The sequence below is a fragment of the Rutidosis leptorrhynchoides genome, chromosome 3, assembly GCF_046630445.1.
Source record: "Rutidosis leptorrhynchoides isolate AG116_Rl617_1_P2 chromosome 3, CSIRO_AGI_Rlap_v1, whole genome shotgun sequence".
In the NCBI taxonomy this organism is placed as follows: domain Eukaryota; kingdom Viridiplantae; phylum Streptophyta; class Magnoliopsida; order Asterales; family Asteraceae; genus Rutidosis; species Rutidosis leptorrhynchoides.
Window position 1 is genome coordinate 629,651,066 of NC_092335.1, and position 22,131 is coordinate 629,673,196.

The following is a 22,131-nucleotide window of genomic DNA, read 5'->3' on the forward strand; positions in this document are numbered from 1 at the left end:
ATATTATGCATGAGCATTGTTATCGTTTCCTTCCGGCAGAAGTCAAAGCACAGTTACGCCAGCCTGATATTACGCTATCAGGGTTTTCCGTAGAAAACTCGTGGCCGCTAGGCCGGATAGAATTAATGATAGAGCTTGCGGATGACAGGAACTCTCAAATGATCAGACATGAATTGGTCAATTTTTATCTGGTTCGTTCAACTTCACGATATAACGCACTGCTAGGGAGAAACTTCATACGGCGTTTCAACATCATACCATCGGTAGTGCATGGTTTGATTAAGTTTCCCACAGTAGGAGGCGTCGCCACAGTTGCGTCACATCAAGCAATCGAGTTGTGTGGCTCTGTCGCGTCTGTAAGCGCTCCTAGCGTAGAAGAGCAACTTGCAAACTGTGCAGTAATAGAAAATCGCTTGCATCCGGATAAGCGAATTAAAATCGACGCAGGCTTGTCAGCCGAAACAAAGGGCAAGTTGCATGGAATATTGTCAGCTAACGCAGATATTTTCGCATGGCGCGAGTCAGAAATGACCGGGGTTCCGCTGGATATTGCGGAACATAAGTTAAACATTAATCCATCATTAACACCCGTTAGGCAAAAGAAGCAGCATATGGCTCTAGACCGCAGTGATTGGTTGTGCGCAGAGGTGGACAACCTTGTCAAAGCAAACATTCTGCGGGAAGTACGTTATCAGACATGGGTTGCAAATCCTGTGTTGGTAAAAAAGGCTGACGGTAACTGGCGAATGTGCGTTGATTTCAAAGACATTAATAAGGCATGTCCTAAGGACAACTACCCTCTCCCGGAGATAGACTGGAAGGTAGAATCACTATCGAGATTTAGGTACAAGTGTTTTTTGGACGCATACAAGGGTTATCACCAAATCTTAATGGCTGCGGAAGATGAGGACAAGACTGCTTTTCATACGCCGCAGGGTATTTATTGTTACACGAAGATGCCTTTCGGTTTAAAGAATGCGGGCGCGACCTATCAGCGTGTAATTGACGCAGCATTCAAGCACCAAATCGGTAGAAATCTTGAAGCGTACGTCGATGACTTGGTAATTAAAAGTAACACCAAAGAAGACATGCTCGCGGACATTCTGGAAACGTTTGCATCTCTGCGCAGGATCAACATGAAGCTTAACCCGCTTAAATGTAGTTTTGGGGAAGAGGAAGGCAAGTTTTTAGGTCATGTGGTGACAGCGCGGGGTATCAAGGCCAATCCCAAAAAGATTGAAGCCATTGATAATTTTCCATCTCCGAAGACAAAGAAAGATGTGCAGAGTCTAACGGGGAAGCTTGCGGCTGTCACACGGTTTCTGTCGAAAGCCGCAGAACGACAGTTACCATTCTTCAATACTTTGAAAAATTGTTTGAAGAAAAAAGACATCATATGGACTCAGGAAGCAGAATCAGCATTTCAGGAGATGAAAAAGGTGCTCGCAGAATTACCAACACTTACTGCGCCAGTATCAGGAGAAACGCTAACACTGTACCTCGCGGCATCGAAGGAAGCTGTCAGCTCAGTCCTCATCGCGGATCGCGGAAAGGTAATCCATTAATTTACATGCTTTATTTATACCGCAGAAATTTAACGACTGAGGTTTTTCTCAGACGCAAATGCCGGTCTACTTCGTAAGCAAGACGCTGACATCAAGCGAAGTAAACTACTCACCAATAGAAAAGCTTGTATATGCGCTGGTCCATACCGCGCGGCGTTTGCGCCGATATTTTCAAGCACATCCAATCGTGGTTCTAACTGATCAACCAATCAAACAGGTTGGTAAACGCCTACTTTGCGGCAATGACCGGGGTTACCGCATTGACTAACGCAATCATTTTTCTTTCAGGTGTTATACAAGCCTGAGATTTCTGGCCGAATGGCTAAGTGGGCAGTTGAATTAGGTGAACATGAAATAAATTTTTCTTCGCGCAGTGCGGTTAAGGGTCAAATACTTGCTGATTACCTAGCAGAATTACCTGCGGATGTCGAGGCATCAGCAGAACATCAGGATCCACCTGCACCCACTTTGTCACCATGGGAATTGTACACCGATGGTGCGTGCAGTGCATCTGGTGCAAGTGCGTGTGTAATTTTAACAGGCCCAGATGGCGAAGAGCATACATACGCACTGCGGTTTTATTTTGCTGTTACGAACAACGAAGCAGAGTATGAGGCTCTGTTAGCAGGTATGCGCATTGCGCATAAGTTAAATGTTAAAATTTTGCACGCATATGTGGATTCAAAGCTAGTATGCAGTCAGGTCAGCGGAGATTTCGAAGCGCATGACATAGCCATGCAGTAATATCTATCGCTTGTTCACAACCTCGCTGACCAATTTGAAGCTTTTCAAATCTCCCACGGAATGCGGGGGCAAAATAAGAAGGCGGATGCGCTAAGCAAACTGGCTGCCTTGGCTTTTGATCATATGGGGAAGAAAGTTCTAATAGAAGAACTCAATGCGAAATCCATTGTTATGATGCCTTTAGTGGCACCAGTTGAGGAATCAAGCTCAATATGGATGACGCCCATCGTGGCTTTTCTGCGGGATGGCACATCTCCTGCGGATTCCGCTGATGCAAAGAAAGTCCGCGTTAAGGCACCGCTGTATGCCCTTGAGGGTGACGTCCTATATCGAAAGAATTATTTGGGACCGCACTTAAGGTGCATTGGCCCGAAAGAGGCAGAGGAAGTTGTACGCGAGGTGCATGAGGGTGCATGCGCACTCCATTCGGGGCACATGTCCATTGTGTCAAAAATAATGCGGCTAGGATATTATTGGCCCACCATGTACGCGAATACTGCGCGCATAGTTAAGAAATGTGAATCATGCCAAATACATGCACCTATTAGCAGAGCACCTGCGCATCCAATGATACCAGTCTCCTCACCGTGGCCATTCTGCAAATGGGCAATCGACATAGTCGGACCATTCCCAAAAGGCCGAGGTAATTTTATCATTTATTTTCTAAACATGTTACTCACATAAGTACCTTACGCACATTCTGCACACGCAGGAAACATCAAATTCTTGATTGTTGCAATCGACTATTTCACAAAGTGGGTCGAAGCGAGACCGCTGGCAGCAATCTCAGGAAAAAGGGTGCGAAATTTTTTATGGAAAGACATCGTCTGTCGATTTGGTATACCAAACGAAATTGTTAGTGATAACGGTACGCAGTTCGCGGGTGACCCTTTTCGCAGCTGGTGCGCGGAGCTTAATATTAAGTAAACTTTTACATCTGTTGCGCATCCGCAGGCGAATGGCCAGTGCGAAGTCACCAACCGGGATATAGTAGCTGGAATCAAAGCTAGGTTGGGTCATGGTCGCGTAGGTTGGGTGGATGAACTACCGAAGGTTTTATGGGCGCATAGAACAACACCCAAAGCAAGCACTGGTGAGACCCCGTTCAGTTTGGTCTATGGATCAGAAGCTGTTGTACCCGCAGAAATTGGGGTACCAACGTTCCGCATACAAAATTTTGATGAGCAAAATAACTCTGAAGCTTTGCGGGAAAATCTTAATTTGCTGGAAGAGCACAGACTCTCTGCGGCTGTCAACGAAGCAAATAACAAGCAAAAAATTGCAAAGTACTATAATCAGCGTGTGCGTTCGCACTCTTACAAGTGCGGTGACTTGGTTTGGCGTCAGAACGACGCAAGTCATGCGGAGGATACTGGGAAACTGGGGCCCTGTTGGGAAGGTCCATACAGGGTAGCGAAGGCAAACAATACCGGGGCGTACCATCTCGAGACATTAGATGGAAAACCCGTGAAACGCACTTGGCATGCGACGTTATTGAAAAAATGTTATATGTAGCTAGGTGGACCTGATCACTCCAGTTTATTGTAGCACATTATTTTTTCTATGTAATTTTCGTCCGTTTGGATGTGTCGCGGTTGTAATTGTGATTAATGCCAATTAAATATTTACTCGCGCATACTTTTGTTGTTTAAATCTTGTTTGTATGCGGTTCCTGCCTACTTAAGGGGTGTCCTCTAGCCCCCGTGCGGCAGAAGCCTGTTTGGTTACAAGGCTATACACTAACGGCAGGCGAAGGCAATTGGTTTTCCCCTAGCCAAGCGCCACGCAGACTAGATGGCTGCAAAGTCGACTTAAAAAATTACAAGCATTGGTTTACTTGTGCGTAATTACTCTCGCATTGGTTTGCTTGAGGAACTCTTAAGCATAAAGACATTGGCTTATTTTTAGTTGCGTTGCTTACCATACAGCTACCGTGCACCTCTAGTACATGACAAAGCAAAAACGCAGTAGCTTCTGAGTCTAAATTGTTAAGGATAAATTGTTAAAGTATTGGTTTATTTTACGCAGTACCATCCGCATACGCATGAGTTTTGGATAATTATGCGCATGGTCATGCGGTTCACATTTTGTTTTGATTCGCGATATATAAACAAATAAACACACTGCGCATGCATATCAGAAATATATATACAGCGTAAAATTAAGTTGTTACATAAGAGGTAATTGTTTGTAACGCCTGCCCAACACCGGACTTAGGGCTGCAAAAATACAAATACCTGCCTAAGCATAGGACTTACGGCGCAATCCAACACTAATAATCCTCCTTCAAAAACCCATCGATCGACATGTTCGAGTCCGCAGCAAATGCGTTGATTAGGGGGATAGGGATGGACTTGATGGCTTCTTCCGCCTCCATTAACGCCGCAGCCGTTCCCTCTTTTAGCTTCTTTTGAACGATGTCGGGGAACGGCGGTGTTAGACCGCAAGCTTGGATTACCTCCTGCACAGCCTTGTTGATTTCATGGTCCCTGACCGCATCAACGTAGGCATTGAACTTGTCGGACACAGGCTCTGAGTCCATCACCTTTTGCGCAATGGTAGGGAGTGCGGTGCGCAGCTTCGCTAGATCCGCCTCTGCCAGTTCGCGGTTGGTGACCGCGTCATCCCTTTCCCTCAAGCTCCGACCGCAAGCGTTCTGCATCCCCCTTCGCCTGCTCAACCGCACCAACCAGCTCACGGCTCTTTTTTTTTCCTCAATCAGCGCAGTTTTGGTTTCATTCGCGGTCGACTCAACCGCCTTGCGCGCCTCCTCAGCAGCATCCTTATCCTTCTTGACCTGTTCTACACCCGCCTGCAGTAGCCCTAGCTCTACCTCTTTGCGCAAAGCTAGCTGGTATATGCTGGAAGAGCGGCGGGCCTGATCCGCAAACATGCCGAAAAATACCAGGCCGTTTTGAATGAAGGCATTGTTCGCCTGGTTAAACGGTAGAGCGGCCAGTTGCTCGCGGAATTCGGACGGAAAGATTTGCTGCAGGAACGCAGACTGCTCTGCGGCATTTTCCGCAGAAGACTGTGTGAGTTGGCTAAGGTTGGCAAAACGGAAGCTACCTTGCGGAGGAGTTGGTGTGGAATCGGAATCCACGTGTATTGTCTTATCCTTTGATGTGGCGGTAGCTTGGAGATCTGGGTTGACCCGCGGGGTGGACGGCTGCGTCTCCTCCACATGCTCTGCATATCAGTAAATAGTTATAACGTGAACTTTAGTATGCGGTAAACGCGCAAGGAATGGACGCTTACCAGTAATGGGGGGAAGTAGTTCTGCGGAGCGTGGCTCGATTGGAACAAAGTTATCGTTCCGCATGTCCTCCCTTTGTTTGGGAGTCATCTTCTTCTTCTTCTGCTGAGCCGCAGAGGTCTCAGCTGCTTTGCGTTTGTTGCCAGATGCCGCAGGCGATTGCTCCGCGTTTTCGCTAGCTTTCTCCTGCTCTAGCTGTACGTTCACATCTTGCTTGCGGAAGGAGATTCCCGCAATCTCTTCCGCAGTCAGCACCTTCTTCATCCTCATTTCTGCAAAGATACGCACATGCGTTAGATAATATACATACAAAAACAGTTTAGTACGTGATTATACTATCCCTACCCTTTCCATCCGGTCCGACTATGGCTGGGCGCATATCCTCCCATGGCCAATGTGCGGATATCTTCCCTAGCCGCAGCATCACGTTCCCATATGATCAATGCACTAGCTGTGCGTTTGCACACTCCGCTAATAGTTTCCTTTCGTCGTCATTCAGGGTGGGGGTCTTGTTTACATCCTTTTCCACTTTCTCGAACCATATCAGCGTTTGCGAGAAGTTTGCACTCACCACAGTTTGGTCGATGAAAAAGAATGTGTCTTTCCAATTCCCCGCATTCGATTTTGGGGTCTTGGTGAAGTTTTGACGAGCGAAGAAGGTGAACCACGATTTGTGGTGGTTGGCTAGTCGGTGTAAATGGCAAAACACCTTCACCAGGGGCACTTTGTTGAGTGCAACGCACCACATCTCGAACAAGACTATTTTTCCTATAGCGTAAGGATGTAACTGACCTAATCCGACCTTAAAGTGATCTAGCACGCCCAGAAAGAAATCGATGGGAGGAACCCTAAAGTTTCCATGCTTAAAAGCATGTTCGCAAATAGCCATCTTTTTCTCCGGTGGCTCGTGGGCTCGCTGATTGGACAAAGGGGGCACCAGATTGTACTTGGCTAAGGGGGGGGGTACTGTTTCACTAAGTAATCTATGTGCTTCTGCTCTATAACAGACTCTACGCTATCTACGTACGTCTCGTTAGCTTTAGTCATTTTCTAGGAATAATCGGATGAATACTAACCTTTAAATGGTGGCCGGAATGTTTTATTTTTGATCGGAATTCAAATTGGCAGCGTAACGAGGAAGCTTGATGCAAGAAAGTGGAAGTGAGCTGCAAAATGGGCTATTTATAGGGAAGGTTGAGGGTCATGGGATGGAGTGGTGTGATCAAGGCTGTACACGTGTAACGCAATCGACGGGTAGCATTTTATTTACGCGCGTGGATGCCAGTTGGGTATGATTACATATACGCGCGTGGTTGGCACGCGCCTGCCACACTGCCACTTTATGTCATGTCAGCCGAATGGGCTTCTGCGATTGTGACAGGCATTTAATGGCATCGAGACGCACGCGGAATATTAACTGCTAGCCGTTTTCTTTTTTTTTTCTTTTTCGCTTAATAGTTTGATATCATACGCCTCGCGCCATATAACAACAAACTGGGGGGACATAATGATACCGCAACCCGCAGGCGCACCACATATGTATGCGGGCAATCATTATTGTGCGTATGCCTGTTCTTGTGTGCGGTATGCGGCGTGCGATTGCCTTTGTTCCCGGTACGGCGGTTGCTTAGCTGTTAAGTAAATATCTTTTCCATAATTATATCCGTGATTCGGGGGAGTCAGTTATGGATGAGATTATCATGATCTGGGACGGTTCTAGAATTAGGGTTTGCCTATAAATACAAACCCTAATCATCATTTACCAGACACGGCAGATTACGTAACCATCACATACGATACACATTACGTAAAGCAGCATCATTCATCATCTTTTCAAGGTTAACAGGTTAGTCTTTTGTAAGCTAGTACCTACGACCTTATTTGGGGCCTCTTGATCGACGACCGTTATCGGAGGTGGACTTAATCACTTGGCCACCCCGCCGACATCATCATGTCGGCCAGGGTTATTCACGGTAGCCAGACCGGAGAGCCACGTTCTAAGATCCTTAAACCCCTCTTTATGTATTGAGCAGGCATATTAAACCCTACGGTTAAAATATGCGTGATCATTTAGCACTAGATCCGATTATATATTAATTAAGGTCTGCGTATTTACCAACCAACTCAACTCAAATGAACGATTTAAATTTTAGAATGAAGGTAAAACAAGATAGATTATCGCAACCGATCTGAATCATCAATGATCGTTGTCATTTTCATCCAATGAGAACGCCTGTTGATTTTAATAAAATTGCTACATCATATCCTTCGCGAAATGGTTCATGCATGTTTGTTGCCAGGAGCGACAAGATCGAGTTGGTAAGGATTAAACAATCTCTTTATTTCATTTCTATGATCGATGATCATAGACGTGATTTTCATTAAGTGGTAGTTCAAACCTTGCAAACCACGCATCCAATTCGACGTCGTCTCCTATGAATATGAGGATTTTCTATTCATTTTGATTGAATTGTTACTACCTGTCGATTTCGGTATATGATGTTTTCGGGTGTTTTTATGCAGGCTTATTTATCGGAAGACGAGTTCCAAGAAAAATTCGCAATGCCAGAAACAGCTTTCTACCAACTTCCTAGGTGGAAACAAAACAAACTTAAAATGACCCTTTATCTCTTCTAGAGCATCATATTTTGTATTATGGAAGGCAAGTTTTTAGTCCAAGTGTATTATAATCATATAATCAAAAATCAGATTATCATTTATTTGTTGTTTGTATGTTTAATGCTTACAAATTATTTGTACAATGTAACTGAAACATCCAAAGTCGTCGAGTCAAGTTGTAATCAAGTTGTAACGCAGCTCAACTTATAATCGGTGTTGTATGATGTAATACTTTTGATATTTTAGTGCATAATATGTTTTGATTTTAAAATGTTTAGGTTGCTAGATGTGTTTCGCTAACGGAAAGGAGGGGGGGCTCATATAGTTTCTGAGTCGGACGGGGTTTGTAAGTGGTCTTACGTGAGTTCGGGGTCGGGTCGTGTGTTAGAAAAGGGAGTTTAATTTACGAGTTTAGAAATGGTGTTTTGAATTCCATTCCGGCGGGAACTTTCACTGGTGACGAGATCGGAATCGAGTCGACCTTTTCGTTCAAGGCTAATGTGGGTGTTGGCGTCAACATCATCGGTGATGGTTAGTTAGTGACTTGTCGTTGTTTAGTTGGTTGGTTAATTGTTTTATTTTCATATCTTGTGATTGTGTAATGTATATCGTTAGTTCATGGTGAGACTCACATTTAATTAGCCTTTTGAAGGTTTCGTTGGTGGGTCTAGTTTTCTGATTTTGAGGCTCGTCCGTGTCTCTTGTTATATCTTTGTTTTCTTTTCTCTTTCCGAGACAAAGAATCTTAATAAAGTTTTCGTTTTTTTTTTTTTTTTTTTTTTTTTTTTTGCCACAAATAAAAAAAAATGCAAATATGATTGATTTTGGAACTTCTGCCATTACTTGAATAATGGATTTAAAAATAAGAATTCGTGATGATTCGACCATTGTAACCGCCATGACAGAATTGATAAATCCTATAGTCCAACAATACGTGCTACAATATAAGCCCAAGAGCTCATCCTTTTCTAAAACCAATTGGTGATAGATGGACTTTCCCTTAGGCTTATATGCATATATTTGTTTTGTCCCTTGGCCGATGTGGGATAACTTCCCAACACGCCGAGTTAAACCGAGTCAGGGTTGAGTCTGCCTATCCAAAAGTTGAGTCAAGTCACTGGCTTAAAATGCTCAAGTTGTCACATGAAAGATGGGACCATGGATGTAACCATTGTTGTTGCTACATTTGATACTTGCTGTATTAAAAACTTAGGCCCATTCTATAATTTTATACCCTCATATTTCTTAGCTTACACACACTGAGACTGTTTGTGTGTGTGTGTGTGAAACAATGGAGGCTTCTTGGGAAACTAGTGTCACTGATTCAATCAACACCATTTACCTTCTGTTCTCAGCCTATTTGGTCTTCATGATGCAACTGGGCTTCGCCATGTTATGTGCGGGCTCTGTTCGGGCCAAGAACGCAATGAACATTATGCTTACTAATGTTGTGGATGCGGTCGTTGGCAGTCTTTCGTACTTTTTATTCGGGTTCGCGTTCGCCTTTGGAGGTGACTCGGGGTCGAACCCTTTCATTGGTACTCAGTATTTTGCTTTAACAAACATGCCTTCGAGTTCATATGATTATAGTTTCTTTCTTTATCAATGGGCTTTCGCTATAGCGGTTGCTGGGATAACGGCTGGGTCAATAGCCGAGAGGACCCAGTTCAGTGCGTATCTTGTTTTTTCGTTTTTCCTTACGGGCTTTGTTTACCCGGTTGTGGCCCATTGGGTTTGGTCTTCTAATGGCTGGCTTAACCCCGGGTCAACAAGCTTGTTATTTGGATCGGGTGCGATTGATTTTGCAGGTAGTGGTGTGGTGCATTTGGTTGGTGGGATTGCTGGGTTATGGGGCGCGATAATCGAAGGACCAAGGGTCGGGCGGTTTGATGCGTTCGGGAAGCCAGTTCAAATGCGCGGTCACAACGCGACGTTAGTTGTTCTCGGTACATTTTTGTTGTGGTTCGGATGGTTCGGGTTCAACCCGGGATCATTCAACAAAATTCTTGTCTCGTATCCCGATAGTTTCGATCAAGGTAACTGGACCGCAGTTGGCAGGACCGGAGTTACAACAACTCTAGCCGGGTCAACTGCGGGGATCGTTACCTTATTTGGCCGACGCTTACTAGTAGGCCATTGGGACGCTTTAGATGTATGTAACGGTGTGCTTGGTGGGTTCGTGGCCATCACATCCGGTTGCTCGGTGGTGGACCCGTGGGCCGCCATTGTATGCGGTTTCTTTGCAGCCTGTGTTCTCATTTCTCTCAATATTATAGCTACAAAATTGCAGTATGACGACCCGTTGGAGGCGGCCCAATTGCACGGTGGATGTGGGGCGTGGGGGTTAATTTTTACAGGCTTGTTCGCAAAAGAAGAATTCGTTATCCAAACTTACAACTCGGGCAATTTGGGAATCAGTAGGCCGTATGGGCTTTTCTTGGGTGGTGGTTGGGGGCTGATCGGTTCGCAGGTGATGGAAGTTATAGTGATTGTGGTTTGGGTTAGTGTGACCATGGGTCCATTGTTTTACCTTCTACATAAGCTAAGGATATTAAGGATATCGACCGACGAGGAGATCGCTGGTCTCGATATTTCAAGCCATGGCGGTTATGCTTACAATGCACACTCGGAAGAGAGTGGTCCGCGAATGTATGGTGACTACTTGAGGCTTCAAGATCAATCATGAATTCGTGATCCGATTCGACCAGTTTGTGTCATTTGTATATAGTTTGGTAATGTTTTCCTGTATATGGTGTTGATTGGTATTGTTATTGATTGATTTATTGTATTCTCTTTGTATATGTGGGCCATTTCTCCTGAATAAAAGATTACATGCAAAGTTTCATAATTAGACCACTCCCAACCATGACGTACTTCCTCCCCAGAAAACACCGCCACATCAGCTTTCTCTCTCCATTTATTTTTCACTTCCTCTCCATCACACACCACTACCAACCATGACATCCTTCCTCCCCATCACATGACCCCACATTTTTTTTATTAATATTTATTACTATTATTATTATTATTAATATTATTTTTATGTCAATTATATTTTTTTGAACAACACATTTTATTAAATTAAAAAGTTACGGTTACATTTTTTTGAAATTAAAAAGACATAAATTAAAATACAATACAAGAACATATAAATTAAACAAATAAAACACTACTCGTCGTCTTCGTCGTCGGATTGAAACGCGTTTTTATAAATTTTTTGAATCTTATTTTTGGCTCTCATCACCAACGCGTGTTGTTCGGGAGTCATGTCGGGTGCACAAGGTTGTGTAAGAAACGTTAAACTATCCAACATGTAAGAAACGTTAAACTATCCATCATTACTTTGTTGTGTGTAGAACGGCTCGGACGTTAAATTTTGATTGTTCTTGGATGATTTGGATGATTTTTTAGGCATTTTTTTTGAGTTGGAAATGGGTTTGAGATGAGTAATGTTGCAAGAATAATGGTTTTAGTTGGAAGTAAAAGAGTGTTTGTATGTTTATTTGGTAAAATATATTGGGTGTTTATATAGAAAAAATAAAAGCAAAAAAACAAAATATAAAAAAAAAAGCCGTTGGTAGCCAACGGCTACTTCTGTTTCTAATTTTCTGTTTCTGATTTACTACCGTTGCCCGCCCTCAAACTGTGATACATATGATTTAATCGAGAACGGAAGCAGGAAAGAGATTGGAGGGCGGCCGAGGGCGGCTGGAATGCCATCGGCGCCCTCGAGGGCGGCGGAGGAGTGGGCTGAGGGCAGTTCCCGTTCTTGAACCGTTGGGAGTGGTCTTCCTGAAATGCAGAAACTTTGAAATGGAAAACTAGGCCGGGTACGGTCCAAAAGCATTTTTCTACAGTTGCGCGATTAGCAAGGTTGCAAAAATTACTTACTCGGGTAGTACTTGGTCTCGGCAACTCGGGTATTACTTGTAGAGTACTCAGATGTTGACCAATTTGGACTTTGACCGATTTAGACCGAGTTTCAGTGTAATCCCGAGTTTAGGCAAAGTTTGACCGACTTTAACTGAGTACTCCCCGAAAAGAAAAAACCGAGTACCTGCTGAGTTATGCACTGGCGATTAGCACACGTGTTACCACGTATTCATGTTAATGTGAAAAATGAAAAAGGTACTGAACCCTAAATATGTACAACTATCATTGCATAAAGTATACATCTTTGCAACTCGTTTGAAGAACAATCAAGGAGAATTAAGATAATAATCCCATTTAATCAAGAAAAAGGGGAAACAAACCAGGATATACATCTCTAAAACATGCAACTTTGAAAACTTATGCACATGTTAACACTAATCTTATTTTGATTTCTAATCTCTCTATTTTAGATGAGAATCACTTTGATCAGATAATGAATCTGGAATGATAAGAGGCAACTTATCTATGTACATGAACAGCCTCTTTTTGTTTTCTTTTGTGATGACATTCATGTCAACAATTTCACCTGCTTCGATGCACATCCAGAGGTCGTCTACGTTTAATTCTTTCAGGCTATCCCTACAAAATGGGCAAGATCGCGATCGTCCATGCCTAAAAACAACAAGTTTTACCCATAATTTAGTTATCGTATCATGAAAACTTTAATTCAAAACTAATGGCTAGATTTTCATTTTGGAAATGCTTATATAAGTATAGTAGCTTGATGTCACGGTAACTGATTTTGAACATTGGGATAAACATATTCCAACCCGACCAGACCAGACCAGACCATTTGACTCATTTGAAAGACAACCCGTTTCGACCCAAACCCATTTGATACTTAACCCGACACAACCCGTTTGCCAGGTATATTATCATTCATAGTTACTTGATCCTATCAGATAATGAAATGAAAGGGAGAATCGAAGAACGTGACTCAGGTTTGATTCTCACCAAGGGTTTTACTTCACTCGAAATATGTGGCCCGGATTCGAGTTGAATAGGTTTCCCTCACAAGTGTTAAAGGATATGATGCAGTGGTGGGTACTCCACATAGTGTGGACCCCAGTCAGTGACCCCCTAACATGATGGTCTAAAAAAATAATGAAATGAAAGAGAGAGAAGGTTTACCAATCTCGGAAGCATTTTAAGCATAAAGAATGGCTACAATTCGGCAACACTACTTTGCTATTTGTTTCCATGCAAATCCCGCATTCGGTTTCTCTCTCAACATCAATGTCCGAAAACTTCCCCTTATCAACACCTTCATTGCGTGAATATCTTTTCGAGCATATTTCTTTTTGTTTCCTCTCTTCCAAATCCGTTATCCCACTTTGAAGTTGCAATATAGATGGAAATATAACATCTGCTCATCATGTAAAATTCACATTTAGCACCATTTAATTTAATCATTCATAAATTAAAAAAAATAATAATAATAATAATAATTGAACTTTTAGAATTTCACCCACCGTAATATTGTTTGATGCTAGCTTTCCTTTCTTGAACACACATAGTAGTTTTGCCATCAGCAAATGTCTGTTTATAGGCAAACATTTTACAGCAGATTAGCCAAAACATAATTAATCTAAAAGGACAAAACAGTAATTTGGTAAACGGTTAGGTTGAAATGTACCAAATAAATGAAAATCCGAAGTAACCCAAAAGCTCCTGCGATTTTACAATCCGTCCATGGAAACAGAAACGAAAACAAATCGACAGCTGGACTAAAAGAAAGTCTCATCTGTAGACAAGCTCCATCGTTATCACGAGCAGAACTTAAAGCCCTGTAATAAATAAAAAAAGTTCAAATCAAAAACAAAAATCAACAAATACATCAATCGATCTCAAATTCTTAACATATAATCAATGCAATCACAATTCTGAATTAGAATGCTATCAAACGAATTGAGAAGCTTCAAATACACAAATTTTTGGAACATATAAGATATGACTATCTCTATATATGACCCATTGACACACTAGTCATTTTCCTTACGTGGCCCATTTCATGAAAACAATGGAACCCATCAAAACAAGGTATGATTAACTATCAACTTTAACTTAATAGTAACATTACACGACCAAAACAAGGTATGGCAACAAATCTTGTCTTGAGGTGGTCAAGGAAACGGTTAGAAACGGTCCATTAGGCCGCGTAGAAACGGTCAAGAGATATGAGTAAAAATATTAACCGGGCCATTTACCCGTTTTCATACACGCTCTAAGCCAGGATACACGTCCAAATTGGGTTTTGAAACCCAACTGAAGTCTAGCAAGGTGACATTTTGTGCCCAAAATTCACTTTATACGAACAACACTTCACTAAAGACTTGATATTTTACCAACCAAATTCATTTACTATGAAACCCTAAAAATTCCTAATTCATGAAACTCAAATCATTTTAAACATCTAAATATTCAATATCAAACTGTCATATCCCCAAATCATGTGCATAGTCATATAAATTAAACACAATTTCTCAAAACCCACTTCATAGATATACAATAAACACCCGATTCAAAACATTAAAGCAACAAGTCACAACTTTTGAAATAAAATTATACATGGAGAAAGATTTACATATATACTTACAGAGTATTGGTATGTTGAATATCAGCTTCAAGAGCTTTGAGTGAGTCCTTAAATGTTTTACCCATCACCATCATTCAATTCAAATACACAACATCAAATTAAACTCTCATCAAAAGTAATTAACAAAAACCCTAATCAAAATTTGCAAACTTTTTGCCACAATCACAAGTGCTGACTTTTAGGTCACTCTACAAGTGAAGATATATTATCCACAGAAGAACGGTGAGTTGATTTTAATTGTTTATTGTTTTTGAAATTGAAATGATATGGGAGTTGGGTTTTAATATAATTTATGCAGGTGCAACCGATAATTTAAAATTGTTTTGATTTTAATTATAAAGATTTGTGTTTATCCATTACAGGAACACAAACAAATATCTAATCCGGATACAAGTCGCCGGTTGTGTGGGTTCACGGTTTTTCGGAATCATAAAGAAAATTGGAATTTAGTAAAATGTTACACTTCATACCCTTTAGAAGTTGAAAATTTGACTTTTAAGACAAAAATTTAAGATGTAAAAATTTGAGTGTCGTGATTTTTTAACATACCACACAATTTTTCTATTAAGATTATTTAAAGAGAGTGAATTTTTTATTTAAACCGCCCCCGTGTGAAGTCAGCGGGTTCTAAATCTCTCACGATAATAAAAGTGATTAATCATCTTAAGGAAATCCATATCATTTACAATCTATCTGAATTATCTCCATTACACTCAACTCCCCCGTCTCTATTACTATCGATAAATTAATCTGACTATTATATGAGTGTTGTGGTCTTAAATGTTCTTGATCAAGCAAAATTGAACCAGTCAAAATGAAACAACATATTTCATCGTATTCTTAAACAGGCTCTATCACGATATAACATATCTCGTAAATAATTTAGGGATACGATCAAAGACTAAAATCACTATCAAGTCTAAATAATATTGAACGAAATGTAGATACAAAGTATTATTGATATTGAATGCCCTACATCCATGACTTTAAATAAGCTGCATGACTCAAAACCTAAAGGGCTAGAAATACGAAGTGGCACAAGAGTCCAAGTACCATTTTTAATCAATGCATTATATTCTTCGGTCATAACGTGGTGCCAATTAGGGTCGTTAAGGGCTTGAGAATAGTTCTTGGGTGTAGGAGAGGGAGCTGAAACGAAAATATTGAGGCGTTTGACAGTTTAGTGGTGCTAACTCGATGACGAGTGATCATAGGATGAGTGGAAGTAGTGTGTTGAGCTGCAGGAGTTGGTGGAGGTTTATTTTGAGGAAGTGGTGATTGATTTTGAGGAGGTGGTGGTTGATTTTGAGTAGGAGGTGGTGGATCGGCTAGAGGAGTAGGGGGTTTTCGGGGGAAGGTGTGGGAGCATCGGAAGGTCACTAGAGAATAGATTATGAGGAGGGTCAATAAAATCGTAAGTGAATGGAGGGGAGGTAGTAGTGGAACTATAGGGAAAAGAAGTCTCGTCAAACGTAACGTGGCGAGAAAGGATGATTTTGTCAGTGGAGAGATCGAGGCAGCGGTATCCACAATGGTTAGATGGGTACCCGAGGAAAATGCAAGGGGTTGAGCGGGCAGCGAGTTTATTGGTTGTGTTTAGGTGATGGTATCAGAGGCATCCGAAGAAGCGAAGAGTAAAGTAATTGGGTGGATAGTTGTACAGTCGGGTGTGAGGGATCTTATGATTGATGCGGAGGACATAAGAAGATTTAAGAGATATGTGGCCATGTGAAGGGCCTCTATCCAAAAGGTAGGTGGAAGATGAGCCTGAAAGAGGAGAGTGCAGATAAGGTTATTGATAGTGCGAATCATTCGTTCAGATTTATCGTTTTGCTGAGACGTTTTTGGACAAGAGAAGTGAATATGAATACCAATGTTTTGGAACAGTTGATGTATACATTTGTTATCAAATTCTCCGTCGTGATCACATTGAAAAGCTTTAATTTTCGAATTAAAGTGAGATTTAACGTATGTGCGAAATTGAGTAAAGATATTAAATACGTCAGATTTGTTGCGCAAGGGAAAGACCCGTAAATAATGAGAATAATGATCCAAAAAGATAACATAATATTATTGAATGCCATATTGAACGAGATATAGATATAGAGTATTATTGATATTGAATGCCCCGTAACAAACTACAGCCATGACATAAAATAAGTTGCAGGACTCAAAACCTAAAGGGCTAGAAATACGAAGTGGGCCCTTATAGAACACGAGCCAATCTAAACATAGACTTATATAAAAGCTATTGTCTAACAAATAAATCAAAAATTACTTTTTAAGAGAATAACTTCGGAATGTGTTTTATTTACTGACTAAACCACCTATTGAAATCAATAACTAACCCACTTGAATATGAACTTGAACAAATTATGCTCCAATCAATTGCTTATATCGTATTTGATTCGAAGACACACTTTTGTTAATCCTTGAATTTAGCTAAGTCATAAATTTGAGATGATGATAACTTTGTTACATTTTTTATGTTTAATCTTCAAAACCGTAAAACATCTCTAGAATTCGTATGGTTATACAGAGTGGTTGATCTAGAATCGTAGTGGTATCACTAGTTAAAAATTAAAAAAATGCACTATCAAATGATGTCGCTTAAAAACATTTACACTATTCAATGATTGCACTAGTTAAAAGCTTAATTTTTTTGTACTAAATTACCTATTTCAGTAGTACCATGTGCTATCACTCAGTACATAATAGTACCGCCTCAGTCTTATACCACTTTATTTAGGAAAGCTTTATCTAAATATTACTTTTTCATTTCATCTCCTTGAAATAGAGAAGAAATGTAGAGTTAGAAAATTAAAAATTATAACTAAAAAGAAAGAATTTTAAGTTGTATTTTTGTTAAAAGATGCATTTGAATGTGTGTTCAAGGTTTGTTGTATTTAATGGATTCTATAAAGATCTTTTAATGATTTAATGATTAACATGTACGAAGTTATTCATATGAACTTCACATAATAATCTAAAATGAAACCAAAACGTTCGTTGTAAAATTGTAATTATTATTATTATTATTCTATAAATAAGAAAGTTTGCTTGTTTTTCTTGAAAAAAAAAGGAAAAAAAAACCAAAACCTTCATATGAAGTAAGTACACAACTCAATAGTATAGGGGCTGAAAGTGGTGTTACAAAATGAAAATATTTTGTGGGAAATGTGGACCACACCACGAAGTTAAAGACGCCCATGGATTTGAATAAAATACAAGTTGGGCCCTCTAACATTTATTTACTACGAATACTAAATGTTATCCAAACGTTAATCGTGTCAACCGCACGTCGCTGTTGTCATTAGGAACACTATAAATTTTAGTACTCGACATATTGTTTAATTGTTTATATGCTTGTTTAATTGTTTATATGCTTGTTTATTAAGCCATAATCATCATAATCATATATCTATAAATTTTAGTATTAAGAACATACACCCCGTGTCCTGTTTTAACTTTTCAAAATCAATATTCGCAACTTTGAACTTAAATATATTTATTTATAAAATATAATATTTGATAAAAATTATAAGTGTCACGAACTATTATATAACCTATATATAGATATTCATGGTCAAAACTGAAAAGAATTGTCTTTGAAAAGTCAATACATAACACTTATTATGAGACGGAGGGTGTATTGTTTAGTTGTTTATATGCTTGTTTACTAAGCCATAATTATCATAATCATCATAATCATATATACAATACAATAGATAATATCGAATAATTTATTCCAAGTCCAATCCAAATATGCATAATTCGAAACAACATACTACGTGAACCTAAAACACAAGAGATTACATTGTTAGTCTTTATGTTTGTTAACAACAACAACAACAACAAAACCCAATACCATATAAGTGGTGTATGAGGAGGTGAGATGTAGACAATCATTCCCCTATACGAGAATAAAGTCAAGTCATTTCTCCACCTAGAGTGAAAACACTCTCAAAAGTAGAAAAAATCATCCCTCTCTCTATTCGACGGATAGAGAGATTGCTTCCGAGTGGACCTCCGGCCAATTATGTTTGTTAAGTGATGGGTAAATGTAACAATTTATTTATTCGTTAACAGTGTATGAATAAATAAAATTACCACACATAAGTTGAAAAAATAGTTAATAATAAGTTTGAAAAGCTGAGGATTTAAATTGAAAAACAATTATTTGAAGTTTTTTATTTTTATTTTTTTTATCAAGATATGCCTTATTCAATCAGTAAATTTAATAAATAGAAACAAATACTATTTGATCTTTTAAATGTCATATTATTAAATCTATTATTCGTAAATAAACGGGACCATAGTGTCGAGTATTGTACGGAGACAATCTCTTAGCTCGAGTATTTGTTTCACCGTTAGTCCTCGATGTTAATGAACGTGAATTTTGTTTGTCATCCAATGTTGCTTGTGTTAAACACGGGAGTATTTTGGTTCATCATTAATCTGTAAGTTAGCTGACATTACCTAATATAATGAACAACAGTAACACTTTCTAGGACTAGACACTATTGTAGAAACAGAAACACTATTAGCAAAATACTCGTTCAAGAGATTCGGAGTGTAATATACAACTATGAGATGAGATATGAGATTTGTTGATTGATCAACCTCTATGACTGTATTAGACGTGCGTTCTTTTCTTTTTTCTCACTTTATCAAAAAAGAAAATGCCACATTTCAATTTGTTATATAAAATTTTAAAGGATTATTTTCTGTTCAAGTTATTTGTAAGGACATATATTATAACCTCGTATTATAATGTATGCAGCCAAGCAGAATTACTCTGTAACCGTTCACAACGATTCTTTTGCCACTATAAAATTTAAAAACTAATATTTGGACACGGATATAAGTTTTTCCTTGTAGTGGTTGCGTTTTACTTGTTTTCATAATTATATGATTATTCTTGCTTTTTTTTTTTTTCTTGTGGTTCGGATATTAATAATTTAACATTTTAGCTATCTTTGGTTAGTTTTATTTGTTATATTGTATAAAATGGCCAAAAAAAATTCAAAGTCTATCCTAATTTTTGTAAGGAATTATTTATTGTTAAAATTAATTGTTTGACTCATATTTGACTAGAGGGGGACATATTTTTGTAAAAAACTTAAGTGGGGGAGGGTAAAAGGGTAATTATACATATAGCAAGCCTCTAGATGAGTCTAAACACTCTCATTTTCTCATTAGAGTAGGAATATTAGTGTGTGTGTGGGTGTTCTTGAGGGTGACAAATTTGAGAGAGAGCAAGCTCAAGATCCTTGAAGTCCTTTCATACAATTGAGTTTTTGGGTAGAATCAACCTTGCTAATACTTGCTAGCACCATTAGAAGTCTTGTTTCTTCCATCTTCTTCATCTTCTTCATCTTCATTGAATTAATTTGGGGTTTGAAATCCTAACTTGAGGTATGGTTAAATTATACTTTGTGGTTGATTTTGTGGTTAAATTATACTTTGTGGTTGATTTTTGACTATGTTTGAACTATAAATATTTTATATGTATAAGTTAAAGATTTAATATTAGATTTTGAGTAAAGAAGACTTATAATTATAAGTCTTGTGTTTTATAACATGGTGTCAAAATGGGTTTTATGGGTCATGTAAGTTTAAAGGTAATGTGACGATCGCTCCAAATTCATATGGACGAATACGTCATTCATCGATTTCATTGCGAGGTATTTGACCTCTATATGATACATTTTATAAACATTGTATTCTTTTGAAAAGGTATACCATAAATGAATACTTAAATTCAAGGTTTTCGACATCTGATGATTTCTACATATAGACAATCACCGTAAATAATAGTTTACAATAATACATCTGTTGACAATGCAGTCAAAATAGATACATGGTGATGATTTTGTGAATGCAACGTTTTCTCGAATAAAGCATGTATGACTCCATGCACATAGCTTGTCTAACATATAAGCAAACAGCGGAAGACTTCTAGGGAACCTGAGAATAAACATGCTTTCAAGTGTCAACACAAAGGTTGGTGAGTTCATAGTTTTAATATTTCGCATAATCTGTATATAAAGGTGGATCACAAGATTTCAGTTGTTTCATCCAGAAACGTTTATCAAAATATTCTACGAAGTTGAGCACCCTGGTAACTAAACTTTAACGTTAAAATAAGTACCCCTGTTTTAACTTACATGCAATGAACATGTACAATACACGCAATCCAACGTGTACTAAACTCAAATAGCATACGTCTGTTTTATAGTTCAGGCTAGGGTTTCTATACCTGGAACAGACGGGGATGTCAAGCCCTATAGATCCATATATAACTACTCGCGCCCACCAGTTCTTATAACCGGCAGTTACTAGTTACCAAAGCTAAGGGATTTTCGGTTCAAACTCAGTGCAGAATTTAGTATGTACTTGTATCCATTGCGTTTAAAATAAAGTGCATGTATTCTCAGCCCAAAAATATAGATTGCAAAAGCAATTAAAAAGGGATCTATGAAACTCACCTTAGCAGCACATAAAGTCGTTCACCGAAATGTGACCGAAACTCGGATTACCAATTAACCGTAGATCTCAACCTAGAGAACATATGTTGGTCAATAAATGTCTATCAAGCTAGGCCAGGTCATAGTGTATCACAATCCTAATACTCGAGATCGACAAAAGTTATCAAAAGTCATTTCAAAAAGTCAATCTGACTCAATACTATAGTTGAATGATCATGGCAATCGAAACATTTTAACATTTCACATATTTTCCCAATTCTTGTAAAATTAAACTATAGTTTTTATAAGGCTTTAAAATATGATAAAACAACCAATTTTGACAATTGCTCAACAAGATGAGACGTGCCTTATATAGAAATTCATTTACTCGATTAGTAATATTTGAAAATCCACTTTATCAATCTTATAAACAAGTTGTTTAAATCTTAATTGCAGATTCAAAATCAATTTCAATTAACGTCAATCATAATTCAGTTGACCATATCTTTTAATTCGTTCATCGAAATTACGCGATTTCTAAATGAAAAGTTATTGATTTTTCGCCAGCTTTCCAATAACATGCATATCATATACTCTTTATCAGTTGTATATGTATTAAATTCATGATTAGTCATAAACTATCTAACGACGAAATTTAGCATACAAACATGCATAAATATATATACTCGAGCACTAAACATGTATACACTATTAATATATAAAAGATAAGATATGAATGCTCACGTATCAATATTGTGATTCAATATTGCAGGAAAGTGCGTAGATTCAACAGAGATGATAAACACTAGGTTTGACTTGCGAACAATACCCATGAACATTATCCATAACCTCCATAGCTATAACCCATAGTTTTCTTAGCTCTATTCCGCTCAAAAACCCATTTTGAAAGTGACACGCTCATGACCTCGTCGTAGTATTTTATGTATA

The 22,131-nt window shown here is 39.0% G+C and overlaps 3 protein-coding genes across 3 annotated transcripts; 1 reads left to right on the plus strand and 2 right to left on the minus strand.

Moving 5' to 3' along the window:
- Window positions 1-5,092: 5,092 nt before the first annotated feature.
- LOC139902346 (uncharacterized) lies at window positions 5,093-5,839 on the minus strand. The gene is made up of 3 exons (XM_071884984.1): window positions 5,568-5,839; window positions 5,379-5,498; window positions 5,093-5,187 (listed from the first exon to the last, which is right to left on the minus strand). Exons 1-3 carry the CDS (start codon window positions 5,833-5,835, stop codon window positions 5,093-5,095), a joined length of 483 nt encoding a protein of 160 aa, XP_071741085.1. The 5' UTR covers window positions 5,836-5,839.
- Window positions 5,840-9,415: 3,576 nt separating this feature from the next.
- On the plus strand, window positions 9,416-11,035 carry LOC139899020 (ammonium transporter 1 member 3). Its single transcript, XM_071881828.1, has one exon. It carries the CDS (start codon window positions 9,476-9,478, stop codon window positions 10,868-10,870), a length of 1,395 nt encoding a protein of 464 aa, XP_071737929.1. The 5' UTR covers window positions 9,416-9,475; the 3' UTR covers window positions 10,871-11,035.
- Window positions 11,036-11,304: 269 nt separating this feature from the next.
- On the minus strand, window positions 11,305-15,040 carry LOC139899021 (E3 ubiquitin-protein ligase AIRP2-like). The gene is made up of 5 exons (XM_071881829.1): window positions 14,714-15,040; window positions 13,754-13,904; window positions 13,590-13,656; window positions 13,249-13,483; window positions 11,305-12,729 (listed from the first exon to the last, which is right to left on the minus strand). Exons 1-5 carry the CDS (start codon window positions 14,785-14,787, stop codon window positions 12,519-12,521), a joined length of 738 nt encoding a protein of 245 aa, XP_071737930.1. The 5' UTR covers window positions 14,788-15,040; the 3' UTR covers window positions 11,305-12,518.
- Between the last annotated feature and the right edge of the window lie 7,091 nt (window positions 15,041-22,131).

Excerpts from the sequence above, each read along its gene's own strand:
- LOC139902346 (XM_071884984.1), bottom strand. The coding sequence starts at position 5,835 with ATGAGGATGAAGAAGGTGCTGACTGCGGAAGAGATTGCGGGAATCTCC. Across the intron at positions 5,499-5,567 it reads ACTACTTCCCCCCATTACTG|AGCATGTGGAGGAGACGCAG; the intron begins GTAAGCGTCCAT and ends ACTGATATGCAG. Across the intron at positions 5,188-5,378 it reads CACACCAACTCCTCCGCAAG|GCCCGCCGCTCTTCCAGCAT; the intron begins GTAGCTTCCGTT and ends TTTGCGGATCAG.
- LOC139899020 (XM_071881828.1), top strand. The coding sequence starts at position 9,476 with ATGGAGGCTTCTTGGGAAACTAGTGTCACTGATTCAATCAACACCATT.
- LOC139899021 (XM_071881829.1), bottom strand. The coding sequence starts at position 14,787 with ATGATGGTGATGGGTAAAACATTTAAGGACTCACTCAAAGCTCTTGAA. Across the intron at positions 13,657-13,753 it reads TTCGGATTTTCATTTATTTG|ACATTTGCTGATGGCAAAAC; the intron begins GTACATTTCAAC and ends GCCTATAAACAG. Across the intron at positions 13,484-13,589 it reads TAGCATCAAACAATATTACG|ATGTTATATTTCCATCTATA; the intron begins GTGGGTGAAATT and ends CATGATGAGCAG.